The sequence below is a fragment of the Salmo trutta genome, chromosome 5 (genome assembly GCF_901001165.1).
Source record: "Salmo trutta chromosome 5, fSalTru1.1, whole genome shotgun sequence".
In the NCBI taxonomy this organism is placed as follows: domain Eukaryota; kingdom Metazoa; phylum Chordata; class Actinopteri; order Salmoniformes; family Salmonidae; genus Salmo; species Salmo trutta.
Window position 1 is genome coordinate 34,729,828 of NC_042961.1, and position 20,485 is coordinate 34,750,312.

The 20,485-nt window shown below is 40.6% G+C and overlaps 1 protein-coding gene across 16 annotated transcripts in view; it reads right to left on the reverse strand.

The window, feature by feature from the left end:
• Window positions 1-20,485, reverse strand: part of col25a1 (collagen type XXV alpha 1 chain) — a 406,953-nt gene that overhangs the window by 74,763 nt on the left and 311,705 nt on the right. For 14 of the 16 annotated variants that reach the window (XR_003878287.1, XR_003878289.1, XR_003878288.1 and 11 more), the window contains 2 exons: window positions 11,871-11,897; window positions 7,972-8,016 (listed from right to left, as the gene is read on the reverse strand). Coding sequence is in view for 4 of the 16 variants with exons in the window: in XM_029753448.1 (XP_029609308.1) it covers window positions 7,972-8,016; window positions 11,871-11,897 (72 nt within the window). In the remaining 12 variants the exon portion in view is untranslated. The remainder of the gene's footprint in view (window positions 1-7,971; window positions 8,017-11,870; window positions 11,898-20,485) is intronic. The other 2 variants (XR_003878295.1, XR_003878291.1) reach the window with 1 other exon arrangement.

Consider the following 20,485-nt stretch of genomic DNA (forward strand, 5'->3'; position numbering starts at 1 on the left):
TTCTTACTTCCACAACGCATTCCAGGATGTATGCAATAGGCAATGCCCTTTAAAAAAAAACAGGACTAAGGGCAGAGAGAACCCTTGGTTTACTAATGAACTGACTAAAATCATAAGGGAACGAAATGCTATGTGGGCTAAAGCAAGACGGTCTGGTACGGTGGATGTGGCTATGACCCAAAAACTGAAAGCAGACCACTACCTTAAATATACTTCGGAATCGAGCCCAGGGTCTGTCGCAGCCGGCCGCGACCGGGAGACCCATGAAGTGGTTTGGCCGGCCGTGATGTCCTTGTCCCATCGCTCTCAAGCGACTCCTGTGGTGGGCCGGGCGCATGCACACTGACATGGTCGCCAGGTGTACGATGTTTCCTCTGACACATTGGTTCGGCTGGCTTCCGGGTTAAGCGGGCATTGTGGCAAGAAGCAGTGCGGCTTGGCTGGGTCGTGTTTTGGAGGACGCATGGCTCTCGACCTTCGCCTCCCCCAAGTCTGTACGGAAGTTGCAGCGATGGGACAAGACTGTAACTACCAATTGGATACCACAAAATCGGAGAGAAAAATTATAATTTAAATCTACTTTGGATAATTTCAATAATCCCTCCAAATGTTGGCAAGTAGTGAAAGGTTTGGAGTGCAAAAAATGTTTGTTGGTAGACACACAGATTGTAACTGAGAGAACCTCTATTCTGAAAGCCTTGAATCAGCATTTTCTAGATGCAGGCAGTTTATTTGAAAAGGTTAAAAGGTATAAATGAGCCCCCTGTGAATTTACCTGACACCATTGTGCACTCCTCGAGGTTCTCCTTCTCATCCTTCTCTGTTTTAGAAGTGCGTAAAGCACTGAAAGAAATTGATGGAAAGAAATCCCCTGGCCCTGATTATCTAGACCCCCGGCTCCTACACCTATCTGCTGACATCATTGCTCCCCCTTAATGTGCATTTTTAACCTCATGCTTGACGTTAAGGAAATCCCAAAGTTATGGAAATCTACTTTTGTACTGCCTCTCCTGAAAAGTGGAGATCCTTCGTTATTTGACAACTATCGACCCATATCAAAATTGTCTGTACTGTCAAAGATACCGGAGTCCTTAGTTAGTAGGCAGATGAAGGCCTACCTCCAAGAAAACAACATATTAAATGGAATGAAATCAGGTTTTAGGTCTGGCCATGGCACTGTTTCAGCAAAATAGAAGATTTTGAATGACATCCACTGCGCGCGACAAGAAGTTACATTGTGTGCCTGTCTTTATTGATGTTTCGAAGGCATTTGACACCGTGGACCATGCTATGTTGTGAAATTACTGGTCATGCTCTAGATTGGTTTATAAATAACCTATCAATTCATACACAATGTGTAATGGCGGATAGTTGTAAATCTGAGTCCATAGAGTTGTACTCAGGTGTTCCGCAAGGTTCTATTTTGGGCCCACTGTTGTTCATTTTGTATATCAACAACATTGGGGATCATATTGAAAGAGTGGATGTTCATTTTTATGCAGATGGTACTATTCTTTATTCTAGTGGTAGTAGTTTATCTTTAGCTTTTGAAAATGCCCAAAGAGCTTTTAACACCATACAACAGAATCTGTATGATTTGAAGCTGGTTCTGAATTCGGGTAAAACAAAATGCATGGTATTTTCAAATGCAAGGCATTTTACTAATCATGTCATTGCTATATTGGATGGACATACTATAGAGCAAGTCAAAATGTACACATTTTTGGGAGTGTGGGTTGATGACAAGCTGAGCTTCACTGTTAATGTGGAAAACTTGATAAGGAAGCTCAAGTGAGAATACGTTTTTATTACTGGCATAAGGCTTGTTTTTCTCTGGAGGCCAGGAAGGAGCTGGTACGATGTACATTACTGACGGTTTTAGATTTTAGTGATGTTATATATATATATATATATATATATATATATATATATATATATATACATATACAGGCCTCAACCACTACCCTGAGAGCACTTGATTCAGTATGTCATGCAGCCCTCAGGTTCATCACCAATCAAAAACGTCTAACACATCATTGTGATCTCTACAGCGCCTGGTCGTCATTGACCTTGCGTAGACTTAAACACTGGTATACACTGATTTATAGGGCCATACTGGATAAAATGCCACTTTATCTCTGTTCTTTTTTAATCAGGTCAGTAAATAAATATAAATTACAGTCCCATTCTCATTTGCTTTTAACTGTACCAAGAATTACAACAGGTCATGGTAGAAATAGTTTTAGTTACTCAGCTCTGTGGTCCTAGAATTCTCTCCTGAACATTTTAAAATTTGATGATCTAGTCCCGTTGGTGGAGTTAAACACACCTCAAATACAGGTGTGCCATGCTTGTAGCAGACAACTCAAGGCCGTAATCGCTGCAACGGTGCTTCAACAAAGTACTGAGTTAAGATTCTGAATACTTATGTAAATGTGATAATTTTTTACAATATTTTTTTATAAATTTGCAAACATTTCTAAAAATCTTACTTTGTCATTGTGGGGTATTGTGTGTAGATTGATGAGGAAAAAAACACTTAATCAATTTTTAAAATAAGGCTGTAACGTAACAAAATGTGGAAAAAGTCAAGGGGTCTCAATACTTTCCAAATGCACTGTATGTACATATCTACCTCAATTACCTCGTACTCCTGCACATCAACTTGGTAATGGCCAAGTTATTGTGACTCCTGGTGTATTTATTATTACGTGTTTTACTTTTCTACTATTTCTCTATTTTATTTCTCTCTGCATTGTTGGGAAGGGCCCGTAAGTAATCATTTCACTGTTAGTCTAGACCTGTTATTTATGAAGTATGTGTCTAATGCAATTTGATTTGATTTGATTTTGCATTCACTCACAATTGACCGCTGCCCCAACTGCACTGTTAATATAGATAAATAGATAAGTGCATATAACGATACAATTTAGTAGTCCAACAGCACACGCAACGAATGAATGTTTGAACACATTCTTCTTGGCCATGGGCATTCTGAAGTGCTAGCCAGAGAGAAACATAAAGAAGCAAACACATGATTGATGCAAATATCATAGAAGAGTGCAATTGTCTTTAGGACAGCTGTTTTTTAGTTATGACATTAGTATTGCTTTACATAATATGCAATTGTTGTTTTGTATGTGTGTCTTTAGTTTTGTTCAGTGTTGTGTTAGTGTATGTAAGTTGTTTTGTCTGAAACTTTGTTCCCCCTGCTGCTGTTGGACCAGGTCTCTGAGAAAAATCCGTATAAATAAAGGTTAAATAATTACAAACAAAAAAAAAAGCACACAGCCAAGACAACGCAGGAGTGGCTTCGGGACAATCCACTGAATGTCTTTCAGTGGCCCAGCCAGAGCCCGGACTTGAACCCGATCTAACATCTCTGGAGAGACCTGAAAATAGCTGTGCAGCAACGCTCCCCATCTAAACTGACAGAGCTTGAGAGGATCAGCAAAAATAATGGGAGAAACTCCCCAAATACAGGTGTGCCATGCTTGTAGCATCTTACCCAAGAAAACTAAAGGCTGTAATTGCTGCCAATGGTGCTTCAACAAAGTACTGAGTAAAGGGTCTGAATACTTATGTAAATGTGATATATATATATATTTTTTTTAATAAATTTGCCAACATTTCTAAAAACCTGTTTTTACTTTGTCATTTTTGGATATTGTGTGTAGATTGAAGAGGGAAAATAAATTGAACCCATTTTTAGAATAAGGCTGTAACTTAACAAAATGTGGAAAAAGTCAAGGGGTCTCAATAATTTCCAAATGCACTGTATGTACATATCTACCTCAATTACCTCGTACTCCTGCACATCAACTTGGTAATGGTATCGCTTGTAAATAGCCAAGTTATTGTGACTCCTTGTGTATTTATTATTACGTGTTTTACTTTTTCTCTACTATTTCTCTATTTTATTTCTCTCTGCATTGTTGGGAAGGGCCCATAAGTAAGCATTTCACTGTTAGTCTAGACCTGTTATTTATGAAGTATGTGTCTAATACAATTTGATTTGATTTGATTTTGCATTCACTCACAATTGACCGCTGCCCCAACTGCACTGTTAATATAGATAAATAGATAAGTGCATATACCGATACAATTTAGTAGTCCAACAGCACAAGCAACGAATTAATGTTTGAACATGTTCTTCTTGGCCATCAACATTCTGAAGTGCCAGCCAGAGGGAAACAATCAGATTTTTAATACACCGAAGACAACAACCTATTAACTTGATGATAAGGCAAAGCAAAAAAACTTTATTTGAAAGCATCCTCGAGAAGGAGCGCTTGAGATAGAGAACTGTGTGAAATGGATGGATTTGACAGACGGGTTGCAAAACAAATCCTGGCATTGCAGGGATCCTCTTGCTGTGGCAGTTTTACAGCCTCATACATTAGTATCAGTAATAATAATAATAACAAATGTTTACTACTTTAATATTCTGCACAGGCTGTCGCAGACCGATTAGGCTATTTCAAACACTTCAAGCTACCAAGAGTCAAAAGCCACCTACTGGGCAAAAAAATGTCTGAGGAGTGCATGGATTATTTGAACAATAATGTTGTGTGGAGCTGTTTTTATTAGCGGGAAGAAGTTTAATTAATGTCTAATTCTGGTAAAGAAAAGTGTCACAGTACATAAGAGCATATTTATCAATCAGGGCATTTGAAGCTGAACAGAGATCTTTATGCCTTCTGCAAAACCTAGTCTAATGTGGCAAAGAGATTTGTCCTGTCCCTTTGGGGATTTAGATAAACAGTATTTTAAGGGACTGCAGATTACCTGTGTGGAGCTGTTTTTACGCACCAATAATCTGTCTTTGCTTTGGAGATATCACCACTGCGCATGCCCTCAGTGACAGTCTGTTCATTACAGCCAAAAGCTGTTTGTGTGGTTTGTAGTGAATCTTTTATAGAACATCTGATCATTCAGTTTCATGAGTATTTCAGTATTATAGACAGTGTAGTCTTGTACAATAACAGCGGACCACTATAGAGGTGCAATTCTGGAGATTTAAGGGCTTGTTTCTCAGAGCAGGTAAAGTTATTTCTGACATAGGGGATAGAGGCCTCTAGCTTAGATATGTCTTTACGCACCAGTCTGTAGTACGTATCCACAGCTGGGTCAATAGGCCCAGTTGGGATGAACATAGATGGAGCCCTAAACACACTTTTTGTGTGGAGAGAGGGTTGCAATTTTTAAAGAACAGTTTCAGATGCAATGTGAGTATGAATTACTAGTCGAAACGCGTTGCAGTTGTGCGTCCTGATATTCAGGCTGATTTGCTACTATATGTATTATTTTGTATATATTTTCTGTAAATAGTTACCAAAAGTATATTACACCATACTGGCTGCCTACTTGTTTTCTTTCTCCAATCATCCAAAAAATAAATATTGCAAAATAGACACTGTAAGAAATGGCAACATGTTTAATAAATAGCATCCACACACGGGGGCGGCTTCATCACAATGTATTTTTTAAATTTAATTTCAAATATATTACATTCTCCTTTCTTTTGTTTAAATTCTGCCTATATTCCCAATGATTTTACTTCATATAATTAAGCTTTTACATGTGTATATTTCTGTCTTTATTATAAAAATAATAGTAATAAGGATGATATTTCATTTGTAGAGCGCATTTCCTATGCTCAATGCAAATTTGAAGCTTGTTGGTGCTTGCTTCTGTACGCAAATCATTTGACCACTGCCGTTTGAGATGATTTATTCCCTTTTATTTATGAAAAGAAGTTGATACTGGCCTTTACTATTTACGATTTATTTCTGATATTTTAGCTTATTTAACCTTTATTTAACTAAGCAAGCCAGTTAAGAACAAATTCTTATTTAAAATGACGGCCTACCCTGGCCAAACCCTAACCCGGACGGCGCTGGGCCGATTGTGCGCTGCCCTATGGGACTCCCAATCACAGCCGGTTGTGATACTGCCTGAGATGCAGTGCCTTAGACTGCTGTGCCACTCGGGAGCCCAGGTATTTATATGTTGAATGCACCAAGCTGTCTGTTTGAACTACTGACATATAACTCTATTCCACATCAACTAACTCATGCAAACAGTAAAATTTGATTTAAAAAACAGATAAAAATACACCTTATGGAACAGCGGGGACTGTGAAGCAACACAAACATATGCATACAAACACACAATAACATACACACTATACACACACACATTCACATGGATTTTATGTTGTAGATATGTGGTAATAGAGTAGGGGCCTGAGGGCACACACTTAATGTGTTGTGAAATCTGCTGTGAATGTATTGTAATTTTTAAAAATGGTATAACTGCCTTAATTTTTCTGGACCCCAGGAAGAGTAGCTGTTGCCTTGGCAACATTATGGGTATCATTACGGGTATCCATAATAAATACAAATACAAAATAGAAGACAAGCCCACCCTCTCAGTTGTGCCATTTAATGTGGAGCACCGTCTATATAAATGTACCTTATGTTATGTACATCACGTGATAAATTAGGTGCTAAGAAGGCTGGCTTTAAGGAAATATTGTATATATAACATTTTAATCACAAAAACTGTAAAAAGGATGTGAGGAAGTGTTGTATTGTGAATGTTTTTCTAATGTTGTCATGTTTTGCTAATGATCCCATGTTGCTCAGTTGGTAGAGCATGGCACTTGCAATGCCAGGGTTGTGGGTTTGATTCCCAAGAAGGACAAGTAAAAAAATATCTGCTCTCAATACCGTAAGTCGCTTTGGATAAGAGCATCTACTGAACTGCAAACCTTGCGAATGCAAACTAATCATAAAATAGGGAGATTTAGCCTACACACAACAACTGGTTGCACCAGCAAGTTTTTCTCAAGTGGATTTATATTCCTTCATGTGATTGACATTTAAAGGTATTTGCAGGTGTAAATGTTATGCACACAGTATATCCTTTCAATATTTCCAGTGTTTAAGTCTTTTGACAGCAGCCTAATTTCACACTGCTTTGTTTGGCTGCACTTTTACTGGGCCTTTTAAATGTAGTAACTCTTTAAACATAGTGGAATAATTCAGCGACATTATATATTTAGATGTTTGTTTTCTGACCTTGTAAACAGTCTATGTTTGTTTAAGGAGTGACTACATTCCACACACACTACTACAATGTGACTTTTTTTGAATAACATTTTTAATATATTTCCTTAAACATCCTCTGTATTGTGTAGTTATTTTTTAACCATTGATATGTTCTAGGTCATTTTGAGACAATGTCCATATTTTTGTTAGAAATTACACTGGCCCCTCAAAACATGTATAAAGTATAAATAGCCCTAACATTAGGGACTGCAACAATACTTTACTAATGATTAGTAAATGGTTTATAAGGACCATCATCAAGTTGTTTTAAAATGTGTGAATAACTAACGTACTTACATGAATAAATAGTGAGCAAAATGTTTCTAAATGCCTTATCAATGGTTTATTACTGAACAGTATTCTAAAGTATTACCATGTTTCCCATAGAATTGTTCAACTGTAAACTAATCTGGGACAAATATACAAATTAGTAGAATCATGATTACTGTGTGAAACGAACGGTTTGAGTGAAAAATGTGCCTTGTTTTTGAAAGGCATGGGAAAACCGGTGGGCTGGTTTGACACAAAGCGTCCTACAAAGACCTGCCCCTTATTGTTGGAATGGAGCATAACTAGATGAGCTGTCTTAATGTTAAAGGGTCCCATATTAACTCAAAAAGCATCCAACCAGGAAATGTAGAATAACCGAAGCGCAACAATAAGGGCCACTTACACGCAAAGAAAGAGTGTTAAGTGTTAACGTGCCTGCCTTATTTTCTTAGCTTCTGCTTTCACTAGCTACCTCAGCTCCTTTCCACTGTTTCACATTAAGCTGTTGCTCCTTTCTAGAGCCAGGCTCTCTCTCTATCAGGTTTCAGGAGTAAACACAAAGGAAGGTGAAGTTGAATTTACATACCTTCTCCCCGACTTCACCTTTTTGCCCATCTTCTCCCATGTCACCCTGTGTGCAAAACAGCAGACAAGCAATTATATTTACCAAGTATCTTGAAATGGCTTATTCATAATTTACAAACAGATAAGAACATTGGAAATCAAATAGAATAATTGTGGCTATTCAGACTAGAACACATGTTCTAGTACATAGTAGCTGTTAACAAATGACAGTTGACACCAGGCAAGGCTCAGTAACACACTATTGGTGCTGATTTCACATCTTGGCTTCTGTAGTCTCATCCATAGTCTCGACTAGCATGAGAAACATCATAACTGTTGACAAATTCAAGAGCATTGAACAGATTGCCCCTGACCTAAGGGTATCACTTCGCTGAGAGGTAGTGAGAAGGGGCCACGTCCCTTTGGGCATGCTACAGTAAATAAGGCCTTCTCTGTGATTGGGGCGATGGTGCCAATGAGCTGACGAGTAACCACATCCCCTCTACCTCCCTGGCCCAGGGGACAGGGTGAGAGTTTTCACCTCCCTCTCACACCCAGCCAATGATAGCAAATCAAATCATTAGACTGGGAGGGATGGAGCTGGGACTTTTGTTTGCCCAGCATCACCACTGCATAGCCTCCAAATCTTGGCTGATTAGGTTCCACCAAGGCCTTGCAACAAGCTCGGTCCTATGACTCAACATAATTGACTCTGCTGATGTCCGGAAACTTGGAGGGATTTGTGACATGCCCTCTAAAAACGGTTAGATATCAAGTGATTCAATGGAACCTTTCTATAAAATGTGACTCGTTTCAGGAAACTAGACGTATGTCGCACATCAGGAGAAGCATTTGAACGTAAACATATTTTCTTTTATCAAAATGTGTTTTTTTGCAGAAATGCCTTGTGGAAAATGTGAAACTTCATGTGCTTTAATGAGAAAACTTGTATTCCATCTGTAAATACGAATACAATTACGAGCCTAGTTGGTTAAGCCACAGAAAAAGTCAGGAACCTTCCCACTAGCCATGATTGGCTGAAATAATTGATGGGCTGGACATGCCAGGAGATGAGTTTGGATTGGTCTGCCATGTAGTATGCTTCTGTCTTATAACGTGGGCTACTCAGTACGTGCCTTTTTTGAAAGATATAACATTAGCCGTCGAGAACGACAAAAGTTTTGTAACTTTTCTCAACAACATTGATGCCCTGAATTTAGCCGCCGCTATCAACAGATCAGTTGGAAAAAGTGATGGGCTACTTTCGGCACAAGCTGCGGTCAGTGTGAACTGGAGTGACTTGACACAACACTAGCAAACAAGATGTAGCTACAAACAAAATGGGGTTAAATGGTTCCAGTCTGCCGTTCATCCAAATATATGGATAAGAGTCTAGCTACATTTTCAGATATTATATGTTTTTTATAGAGTCAGAAAGTGGTTTTCATTGCAAGTTAAAATGTACTGTTAGCTAGCTAGCAAACATTAGCTTGCTGGCTCGCTAGCTAACATTGCGTGTATAATCTGTGTAGTAATATTATTTCAATCAAAAATCCATTTGCCTTGCTAGTTAGACCCTACTGTTAGCTAGCTAACGTTGAACCTAGTTGGTTAGCTATTTAGCTACCTGCAGATTAATAATACAGCTATGACAATGTTTGTATTGGTAGTAGTATGAGTTGGGATTGTGCCGGTTCATTGTTTAGCTAGCTTTTGTCTAAACAAAAGACTCCACTTAGCCAGATGATTACATGACCCATCAAGTTAGCCAAGTGTGTCTGGGGGTGATTATGGCCATCTCCTGTATTTCATGAACATGTGTACATGTCTAGACAATAGTGACCAATCCACTTATCTAGATGTGGCTGGGGGATGGTTATAGCATTTCCTTCACATGATCCATCAATTTAGACAAGTGTGTCAGGTAAGCGTCATCTAATAATTCTAAAATTGTATTTAACCTGTTAGGGCTAGGGGGCAGTATTTACACGGCCGGATAAAAAACGTACCCGATTTAATCTGGTTATTACTACTGCCCAGAAACTAGAATATGCATATAATTATTGGCTTTGGATAGAAAACACCCTAAAGTTTCTAAAACTGTTTGAATGGTGTCTGTGAGTATAACAGAACTCATATGGCAGGCAAAAACCTGAGAAAATTCTGTACAGGAAGTGCCCTCTCTGACCATTCCTTGGGCTTCTTGACTCTGTTTATTGAAAACTTAGGATCTTTGCTGTAACGTGACACTTCCTACGGCTCCCATAGGCTCTCAGAACCCGGGAAAAAGCTGAATGACGTCTTTGCAGCCCCTGGCTGAAAAACATTAGCGCCTTTGGTAAGTGGTCTATCAGAGGACAATGAGACTGAGGCGCGTGCACGAGGCGACCCCATGTTTTTATTTTCTCTCTCTTTGAACTAAAACACAGATTCCCGGTCGTAATATTATCACTTTTTTACGAGACAAATGGCATAAAAATTGATTTTAAACAGCGGTTGACATGCTTCGAAGTACGGTAATGGAATATTTAGAATTTTTTTGTCACGAAATGCGTCGGGCGCGTCACCCTTCTTTACCCTTTCGGATAGTGTCTTGAACGCATGAACAAAACAGAGGATATTTGAACATAACTATGGATTATTTTGAACCAAACCAACATTTGTTATTGAAGTAGAAGTCCTGGGAGTGCATTCTGACGAAGAACAGCAAAGGTAATAACATTTTTCTTATAGTAAATCTGACTTTGGTGAGGGCTAAACTTGGTGGGTGTCTAAATAGCTAGCCCTGTGATGCCGGGCTATCTACTTAGAATATTGCAAAATGTGCTTTCACCGAAAAGCTATTTTAAAATCGGACATAGCGAGTGCATAGAGGAGTTCTGTATCTATAATTCTTAAAATAATTGTTATGTTTCTTGTGAACGTTTATCGTGAGTAATTTAGTAAATTCACCGGAAGTTTGCGGTGGGTATGCTAGTTCTGAACGTCACATGCTAATGTAAAAAGCTGGTTTTTGATATAAATATGAACTTCATTGAACAAAACATGCATGTATTGTGAAACATAATGTCCTAGGTGTGTCATCTGATGAAGATCATCAAAGGTTAGTGCTGCATTTAGCTGTGGTTTTGTTTTTTGTGACATTATATGCTAGCTTGAAAAATGGGTGTCTGATTATTTCTGGCTGGGTACTCTGCTGACATAATCTAATGTTTTGCTTTCGTTGTAAAGCCTTTTTGAAATCGGACAGTGTGGTTAGATTAACCTCTATGGGACCGGCGGGACGAATTCGTCCCACCTACGTAACAGCCAGTTGAATCCAGTGGCGCGATTTTTAAAACGTTTGAAATACTATTACTTCAATTTCTCAAACATATGACTATTTTACAGCTATTTAAAGACAAGACTCTCGTTAATCTAACCACACTGTCCGATTTCAAAGATGGAAAATCAAAGTAACTGTTACACTAAACTACAAAGGATGGTTTAGTTCACTGTTACTCTAAACTAAGTTAACTGTTACTCTAAACCAGGGCTGGCCAATCCTGATCCCAGGTTTCCATCCTAAGTGTTCACTTCTGGTTTTCATCCTCTCCTTCTAATCAGGGACTAATTCAGACCTGAGACACCAGGAAGTGCAATTAACTAGCAGGCAGAATGAAAAAACAGAAGAGTTTTGGCCCTCTAGGACCAGGATTGGGCAGCCCTGCCTAAACCATGCACAACTTGAACTTTAGTGCAGATCTCAAATTGACATCCATGCACGATTAAAAACCCTTGAGACCAATAATACAAAACTTTTGACACAAGATCATATAACATTATTACATAATATATTTTATATCCTCAAGAAACTAAACATAATTTTGCATAGAGGGGTGGGTTGAACATGAAGTCTGACAATTAAAATCAAGTCTTTACCTTTTCACCTCGCTCTCCCATTTCACCCTATTGGAAAAGAAAGCAGACAGTGTTAAACACACAAAGGCTGTGGGAATGTTGAGTTAAGGGAAATTATGGCAGCCAGTCCCAGATCGCATCTGGGGTAAAATTCAGCTCCCTCCTTAGATCAGAGTAGGCTGGTGGGAGGAGCTATAGGAGGATGGGCTCATTGTAATGGCTGGAATGGAATTGTATCAAACACAAACATGCAAACCACATGTTTGACTCCGTCCCATTAATTCCATTCCACTTTGATTAATTTATTTCCAACACTTTCTTTTCTCTCCTTGCCTCGTTTGACCTTTCCCAGTCTCCTCCCACTCACAAGGCAGGCAATACACTTGTAAGTTGGTGGTTGAAGATATCCCTCTAGTGGTGTGGGGGCTGTGCTTTGGCAAAGTGGGTGGTATTATATCCTGCCTATTTGGCCCTGTCCGGGGGAATCATCGGATGGGGCCACAGTGTCTCCTGACCCCACCTGTCTCAGCCTCCAGTATTTATGCTGCAGTAGTTTATGTGTCAGGGGGCTAGGGTCAGTCTGTTATATCTGGAGTATTTCTCCTGTCTTATCCGGTGTCCTGTGTGAATTTAACCTGTTTGGGCTAGGGGGCAGTATTGAGAATTTTGGAAAAAATATGTGCCCATTTTTAACTGCCTCCTACACCAACTCAGAAGCTAGAATATGCATATTATTGTTCAGGTTTGGATAGAAAACACTCTGAATTTTCTAAAACTGTTTGAATGGTGTCTGTGAGTATAACAGAACTCCTATGGCAGGCAAAAACCTGACAAGGTTTCAAGCAGGAAGTACCCTGTCTGACAAGGAGTTGTGCGTCTTGCATCTGTTTATTGAAAAGTAAGGATCTTAGCTGTAACGTGACAATTCCCAGGGCTCCGATAGGCTCTCAGAACCCGGGAAATAACTGAAGGTTGACGAGGGAGCCTCAGGCTGAAACACATTATCGGCTTTGGCAAGTGGCGGATCAGAGGCCCTTTGAATGAGGCGCATGCACAATTCGCTCCTGAGGAGAAATTTAATTCGGCTGTTTAGGCTCAATGCATATTCCCGGTCGGAATATTATCACTTATCTACGAGATAAATGGCATAAAAATTGGTTTTAAACAGCGGTTGACATGCTTCGAAGTACGGTAATGGAATATTTAGACATTTTTGTCACGCCAATGCGCCATGCGCGACACCGTGATGAAGCATTCTGATAGTGTCTAGAACTCACAAACAAAACGTCGCTGTTTGGATATAACGATGGATTATTTGGGACCAAACCAACATTTGTTATTGAAGTAGAAGTCCTGGCAGTGTATTCTGACGAAGAACAAGCAAGGTAAGAACATTTTTCTTATAGGAAATGTGATTTTGGTGGAGGCTGACCTGGGTGGGTATCTAAATAGCTAGCCCTGTGATGCCAGGCTATGTACTTAGATTATTGCAAAATGTGCTTCATCCGAAAAGCTATTTTAAAATCGGACATATCCAGTGCATAGAGGAGTAATGTATCTATAATTCTTAAAATAATTGTTATGCTTTTTGTGAACGTTTATCGTGAGTAATTTAGCAAACTGTTAGTAAATTCCCCGGAAGTTTGCGGGGGTTATGCTTTTTCTGAACGTCACATGCTAATGTAAAAAGCTGTTTTTTGATATAAATATGAACTTGATTGAACAGACATGCATGTATTGTATAACACAATGTCCTAGGTGTGTCATCTGATGAAGATCATAAAAGGTTAGTGCTGCATTTAGCTGTGGTTTGGGTTTATGTGACATGATATGCTAGCTTGAAAAATGGGTGTCTGATTATTTCTGGCTGGGCACTCTGCTGACATAATCTAATGTTTTGCTTTCGTTGTAAAGCCTTTTTGAAATCGGACAGTGGGGTTAGATTAACGAGATTATTGTCTTTAAATAGCTGTAAAACAGTCATATGTTTGAGAAATTGAAGTAATAGTATTTCTAACGATTCAAAAATCGCGCCACTGGATTTCAGTGGCTGTTACGTAGGTGGGACGAGTTCGTCCCACATGCGCCAGAGAGGTTAAGTATGCTCTCTCTAATTCTCTCTTTCTCTCTCTCTTTCTTTCTCTCTCTCGGAGGACCTGAGCCCTAGGACCATGCCTCAGGACTACCTGGCATGATGACTCCTTGCTGTCCCCAGTCCACCTGGCCGTGCTGCTGCTCCAGTTTCAACTGTTCTGCCTGTAAATTTCAAGCTTCTCCCTCTAACCCTAGGAAACTCTATTCCACCTTCTCCTCCCTCCATCTATGCAGATTACTTGTCAACTACTTTGAAAAGAACGTTGACATCCACTCCTCATTCACTCAGCCTATTGAGATAAACTGGTCTCACTCACACAGAACTACCTTATGTCTTGACCTCTTTCTCCCCTCTCTAGTCTAGTGAGCCCCCCCCCCCGACCAGCTTGACCCCCTCCTCTCTTCTCCAAACCATCTCTGGAGACCTACTTCCCTCATCAGCTCATCCCTGACTTCAAAATGGACAGTAGCTCCCCTCCTCAAGAAACCAACACTCAACCCCTCTGACGTCAAACGATAAATCAGTATCCCTTTCTTGATTTCAAACACTTGAGCGTGTTGTCTCTGACCAACTCTCTCGCTATCTCAGAATTATCTTCTTGACCTTAAGCAGTCAGGCTTCAAGACGGTCACTCAACTGAGAATGCTCTTCTCTGTGCCACGAAGGTTCTCCGCACTGCCAAAGCTGACTCTCTCTCTCCTGTTTTCATCCTCCTAGATCTATCCGCTGCCGTGAATCATCAGATCATGCTCTCCCCCCTCTCAGGGCTGGGTGTTTCAGGCTCTGCACACTATTGGATTACATCCTACCTGGTAAGCCGCTCCTACCAGGTGACATGGAGAGGATCTGTGTCTGCACTACTGGTGTCCACCAGGGCTCAGTTCTAGGCCCTCTTCTCTCTATACACCAAGTCACTCGGTTCATCATATCCTTACATGGTCTCTCCTATCATTGCTATGTGGATAACACTCAACTACTCCCCCCCCTTCTGACACCCAGGTGGCGACACGCTTCTCTGCATGCCTGGCAGATGTTGGCCCACCACCTTGGATGTCGACCCACCACCTCAACAAGACTGAGCTGCTGAGCTGCTCTTCCTCTCAGGGGAAGGCCTGCCCCATATACTACCCACCACTGTGACCTGTATGCTCTCGTTGGCTGGTCCTTGCTACATATTCGTCGCCAAACCCACTGGCTCCAGGTCATCTATAAGTCTTTGCTAGGTCAAGCTCCGCCTTATCTCAGCTCACTGGTCACCATAGCAACACCCACCCGTAACACGTGCTCCAGCAGGTATATATCACTCCCTGGTCATCCCCAAAGCCAACACCTACTTTGGCCGCCTTTCATTCCAGTTCTCTGCTGCCAATGACTGGAACGAATTGCAAAAATCACTGAAGTTGGAGCTTTATCTCCATTACCAACTTTAAGCGTCAGCTGTCAGAGCAGCTTACCGATCACTGCAGCTGTACACAGCCCATCTGTAAATAGCCCATCCAACTACCTACCTCATCCCCATATTTGTTTTTGTTTTTCTGCTCTTTTGCACACCAGTATTTCTACTTGCACATCCTCATCTGCACATATATCGCTCCAGTGTAAATTGCTAAATTGTAATTACTTTGCCACTATGGCCTATTTATTGCTGTCACGGCCGTCGTAGTGAGTGTACCAAAACGCAGCGGGAACGTGTAAACTCATCTTCTTATTTTATTAAAGAAGGAAAACAAAAGAAACACGTATACAAAAGTAACAAACGACACTAAACAGTCCTGTCAGGTGCACGAACACAAAACAGGAAACAACTACCGACAAAAAAAACATGAAAAACACCCCTACTAAATAGGACCTTCAATTAGAGGCAACGAGGAACAGCTGCCTCCAATTGAAGGTCAAAACAATAAACTAGACATAGAAATAGAAAAACTAGAAAATAGAACATAGAAATACAAAACATAGAACACTACTCAAAAACCCTGACAACACAAAACAAACACACCCCTGCCACGTCTTGACCAAACTACAATAACAAATAACCCCTTATACTGTTCAGGACGTGACAATTGCCTTACCTCCTTACTTCATTTGCACACACTGTATACAGATTTTTTCTATTGTGTTATTGACTGTACATTTGTTTATCCAATGTGTAACTCTGTGTTTTTGTCGCTTTATGAGAACTTGTTCTCAACTGGCCTACCTGGTTAAATAAAGGTGAAATAAAACTCCATGACCTCTCCATCAAGGTTGATAATTCCACTGTGGATGACAGGAGCACTGTCTGTCCCCCTCCCAGAGTACAAAGAACCTTGGCATGACCCTGAACAACACTCTGCCATTCTCTGCAAACATCAAAGCAGTTACTCACTCCTGCAGGTTCATGCTCTACAACATCCATAGAGAGCAGGTCCTAATCCAGGCACTTGTCATCTCCCGTCTTGGCTACTGCAACTCGCTGTTGGCTGGGCTCCCCACTTGTGCCATCAAATCCCTGCAACTTATCCAAAATGATGCAGCCCGCCTGGTGTTCAACCTTCCCAAGTTCTCACGTCACCCCACACTCCACTGGCTCGCCTCCACTACAACACCATGTTACTTGCCTACGGAGCAGCAAAAGGAACTGCCCTTCCCTACTTTCAAGCTATGCTCAGCTAGACCCCAACCCGAGCACTCCATTCTGCCACTTCTAGTCTCTTGGCCCTCCCACCCCTATGGTGGAACCAGCTTCCCCCTGAAGCTAGGACAGCAGGGTTTCTGCCCATCTTCTGAAAACATCTGAAATCCTACCTCTTCAAAGAGTATCCTAAATAATTCCAGCGCAACCACCATCCCTTCCTTTCGTGAACTAACACTTGCATTTTCCCTTTTTTCCCACTGACTTTGCTGACAGCTACTTTGAGGAAAAATGTACTTACTATGACTGTGATATGTAGTTGTCCCGCCTAGCTATCTTAAGATGAATATACTAAGTCACTCTGGATAAGTGTCTGCTAAATGACTAAAATGTAAAATGTACCAATACTCCAATATAACAGGATATCGGGTAACAGAGGGCATTATTACACCTTCCCTCTGGTAGCAGTATATTTACCTAACTGATTTAAACATTTTACATTTATTTCACAGCACTCACGGCTGACCCTGGTGACATGGTTGATTGTTATGACAATTCTTAGCTCTAATTTAATTATTTACTATAGGTATATGCACTCATGGTTCCAAACAGGATTCATAAAAAGGAAAACTTCATCACCTGTAGGTTTCTCCATGAAAGAGAACCCAGATGAAGACCTATTGACCAAAATGTAGACGTGAGCTCCATTAAAAGGTTTGGAGTATCCAAGATCACGGTGGCATGGTTGGCCTCAGTTGCTGGGACCTCTACTATCTGACAACAAGTCTGAAGCTGCTTGGTCTGCTAGCATAGCTTCCTTGACAGCTTGAACACAGTCTGCAACTCTGTAACCCTTGAGACTGGGACCGCGGATTGTCTCGGGCTTGTGGCTGTGTAAATCTCTTCTGTTTGTTGCTCTTTTCCATATACCTTGCAACCTGTCCTGGCTGGAACTGTATGGAGTACCAGTGTTAGCCTATGCTGCTACCAAAGCTAATGGAGAGGACACTGTTTCTCCAACACTGGGGCATAATCTTTTAAATCAACAAAAATATGTCTACAAGCAGTTGTTACAGCAACAGGAAAATCGTTTCAAGAGATTTGTCCAAATAATGGTGGATTCAACAAACAAAATAATGGACAATCTGACCAGAGAGGTCCAGGACCTTAAGAAAAGCTTGCAGTTCTCCCTGGGAGAGGTGGATGTCCTGAAAGGGACTTGCAGCAGGATGACAACAAACAAGAGATGACAGGAGCACTGTCTGAATCATCATTAACTTGGAAAACAGATTTTCTTGAGGGACAATCCCGATATAATAACATTGTTGTGGATGGCATACCAGAGTCTCCACATGAGAACTGGACTGAGTCTGAGGAGAAAGTGAGAAAAACTATCACAGAAAAGCTGCAGATGGATCATAGGAAAATTGAATTGGAGGCTACCACAGGACTGGACAACCTGTGACCAGCTCAGGTGACAGACCAAGGCCGATAGTGGTCAAGTTCCTAAGGTTCAAGGACAAGATTGCTGCTCTGGAGAGAGCCAGGAACTTTAGAGGAACCAACATCTTCCTCAATGAGGTCTATTCGGAAGCTGTGCGCCAGAGGCGAAAATAACTTATCCCAGCCATGAAAACTACCAGAGAGAGTGGGGACATTGCTTACATCCACTAATTGTCCATCCTCCCTCCCAAAAGCCTGGGAGGAGTGATTAAGCCTAGCTTCCGGGTCAATAGCTTCAGCCCCATATCTCTTACACACACACTCACTAACTGACACTCACAAGTGCCTGATTATCTGGCTAATAGAGTCAGTCAATGTTATTTTCTTCCGTTGTTATCCCTGATAAGCTACCCAGAAAAAGGCATTAGTATGGGCTATTTTTAGCCCTTTCCTGGGTAGCTTATCGGAGAGACATATTATGGAGAAAAAAAAACTAAGCATGAAAAGAACATTGTTCAATAACGTGCTAACATCAGACAACATTCATTCGGCCATCACTGAGACTCACTTGCATAGTTCCTTTGATACAGCAGTAGCAATACAGGACACAAAGACAAGGAGGTTCTAGTCAGAAAATACACCTTTACTGGGCAATATAAAATAAACATAACATTTTGTTATGTTTATTTTCGCATCCGTGCCCCGGGAGCTTCATTCCCATCTGTAGGCTCACTTCCTGCCTCTCCTTTTTCCTCCCACGGTGTGCCACAGTCCTCCATTTGTGGCCTGCACGGCTGGTTGACCCCTAATTGGTGCAATCAGCGTCGGCATGCCCAGCCCGGGTACTCCCAGCAGAGGGAGTCAACGTCGCGGCACGTACCTCCACTCTATCACCAACCCCCCGGGTAGACCTCCCGGGATATCACAATGTTAAGAGCCATATTCGTGTAAAGGATTTCATGTCTAATACTGTCTAATACTGGTTGCAAGTTCACCTACCTCATCTAAAGCCTCTTATTTTGGGGTGCTGCTATAGGCCAAGTGCTAACAGTCAGTATCTGGATAATATGTGTGCACTGCTTGATAATGTGTGTGATGTTAAGAGAGAGGTCTATTTTCTGGCTGACCTGAATATGGACTAGTTTTCATCAAGCTGTCCGCTCAAGAGGAAGCTTCTCACTGTAACCAATGCCTGTAATATAGTTCAGGTTATCAATCAAACTACCAGAGCGTTTACAAATAGTACAGGAACAAAATCATCCAGGTACATTAATATTTTTTTTACTACTGGTGTAGAACTTTGTTATAAAGCTGTATCTACAACCATGGGAGAGAAATGAGGAAAAGGGAGTTGCAAATAAGTCTGGCTGCTCATGTGATTGGCAGACATATTGTAAATTGAGAAATTGTGTCATTCATGCATAAAATACCTAATAATGAAAGAAAAACATAGTAATTTAGAATTGGGTAAAGTTAATGTGGAAAAAGTGTCGATCAATAACAAGAAACCACCTGGTATTGACAACCTAGATGGAAAATTACTGAGGATGATAGCAGACTATATCGCCACTCCTATTTGCCACATCTTCAATCTGAGCCTGGACAATCACTTGTGATTCCGCTCCCCAAGAAAGGTAACGCTTCCTTTACTGGCTCTAATAGCCAATCAATTAGCTGCTAGTTCTTAGCAACATGTTAAAAACATTGTATTTGACATGTACTGCACTGACGCAAATGTCTAATGATTGGCTGAAAGACATGTATAATAAGAAGATTGTGGGAGCTGTATTGTTAGATTTTAGTGCAGCCTTTGATATTATTTACCATCATTTGTTTTTGAAAAATGATTTATCGAATAGAACACAGAGGGCTTTCTTTAACGTAAAACATGTAAAGTGTGGTATTCTCCAAGAGAGCTGTCTTGGTCCTTTACTCTTCTCAATTTTTCTAATGATCTACCACAAGCCTTAAACAAAGTATGCAGATGATTCAACACTATACATGTCAGCATCAACAGCTATTGAAATAACTAGCTGTAGCACTAACTGTAGCGCTGTCTTAGGCGTCTCAAGGTACAGATATTGCAATTTTTTGCCCTGGCCACATCAGCAGTCCTCATGCCTCCTTGCAGCATGCCTAAGGCATGTTCACGCAGATGAGCTGGGACCCTAGCCATCTTTCTTTTGGTGTTTTTCCAAGTCAGTAGAAAGGCCTCTTCAGTGTCCTAAGTTTTCATAACTGTGACCTTAATTGCCTACCGTCTGTAAGCTGCTAGTGTCTTAACGACCATTACACAGGTGCATGTTCATTAATAGTTTTTGATTAATCGAACAAGCATGTGAAAGTGTTTAAACCCTTTACAATGAAGATAGCTCTGACAGACATACTTACAGTGCCTTGCAAAAGTATTCATCCCCCTTGGCGTTTTTCCTATTTTGTTGCATTACAACCTGTAATTTAAATACATTTTTATTTGGATTTCAT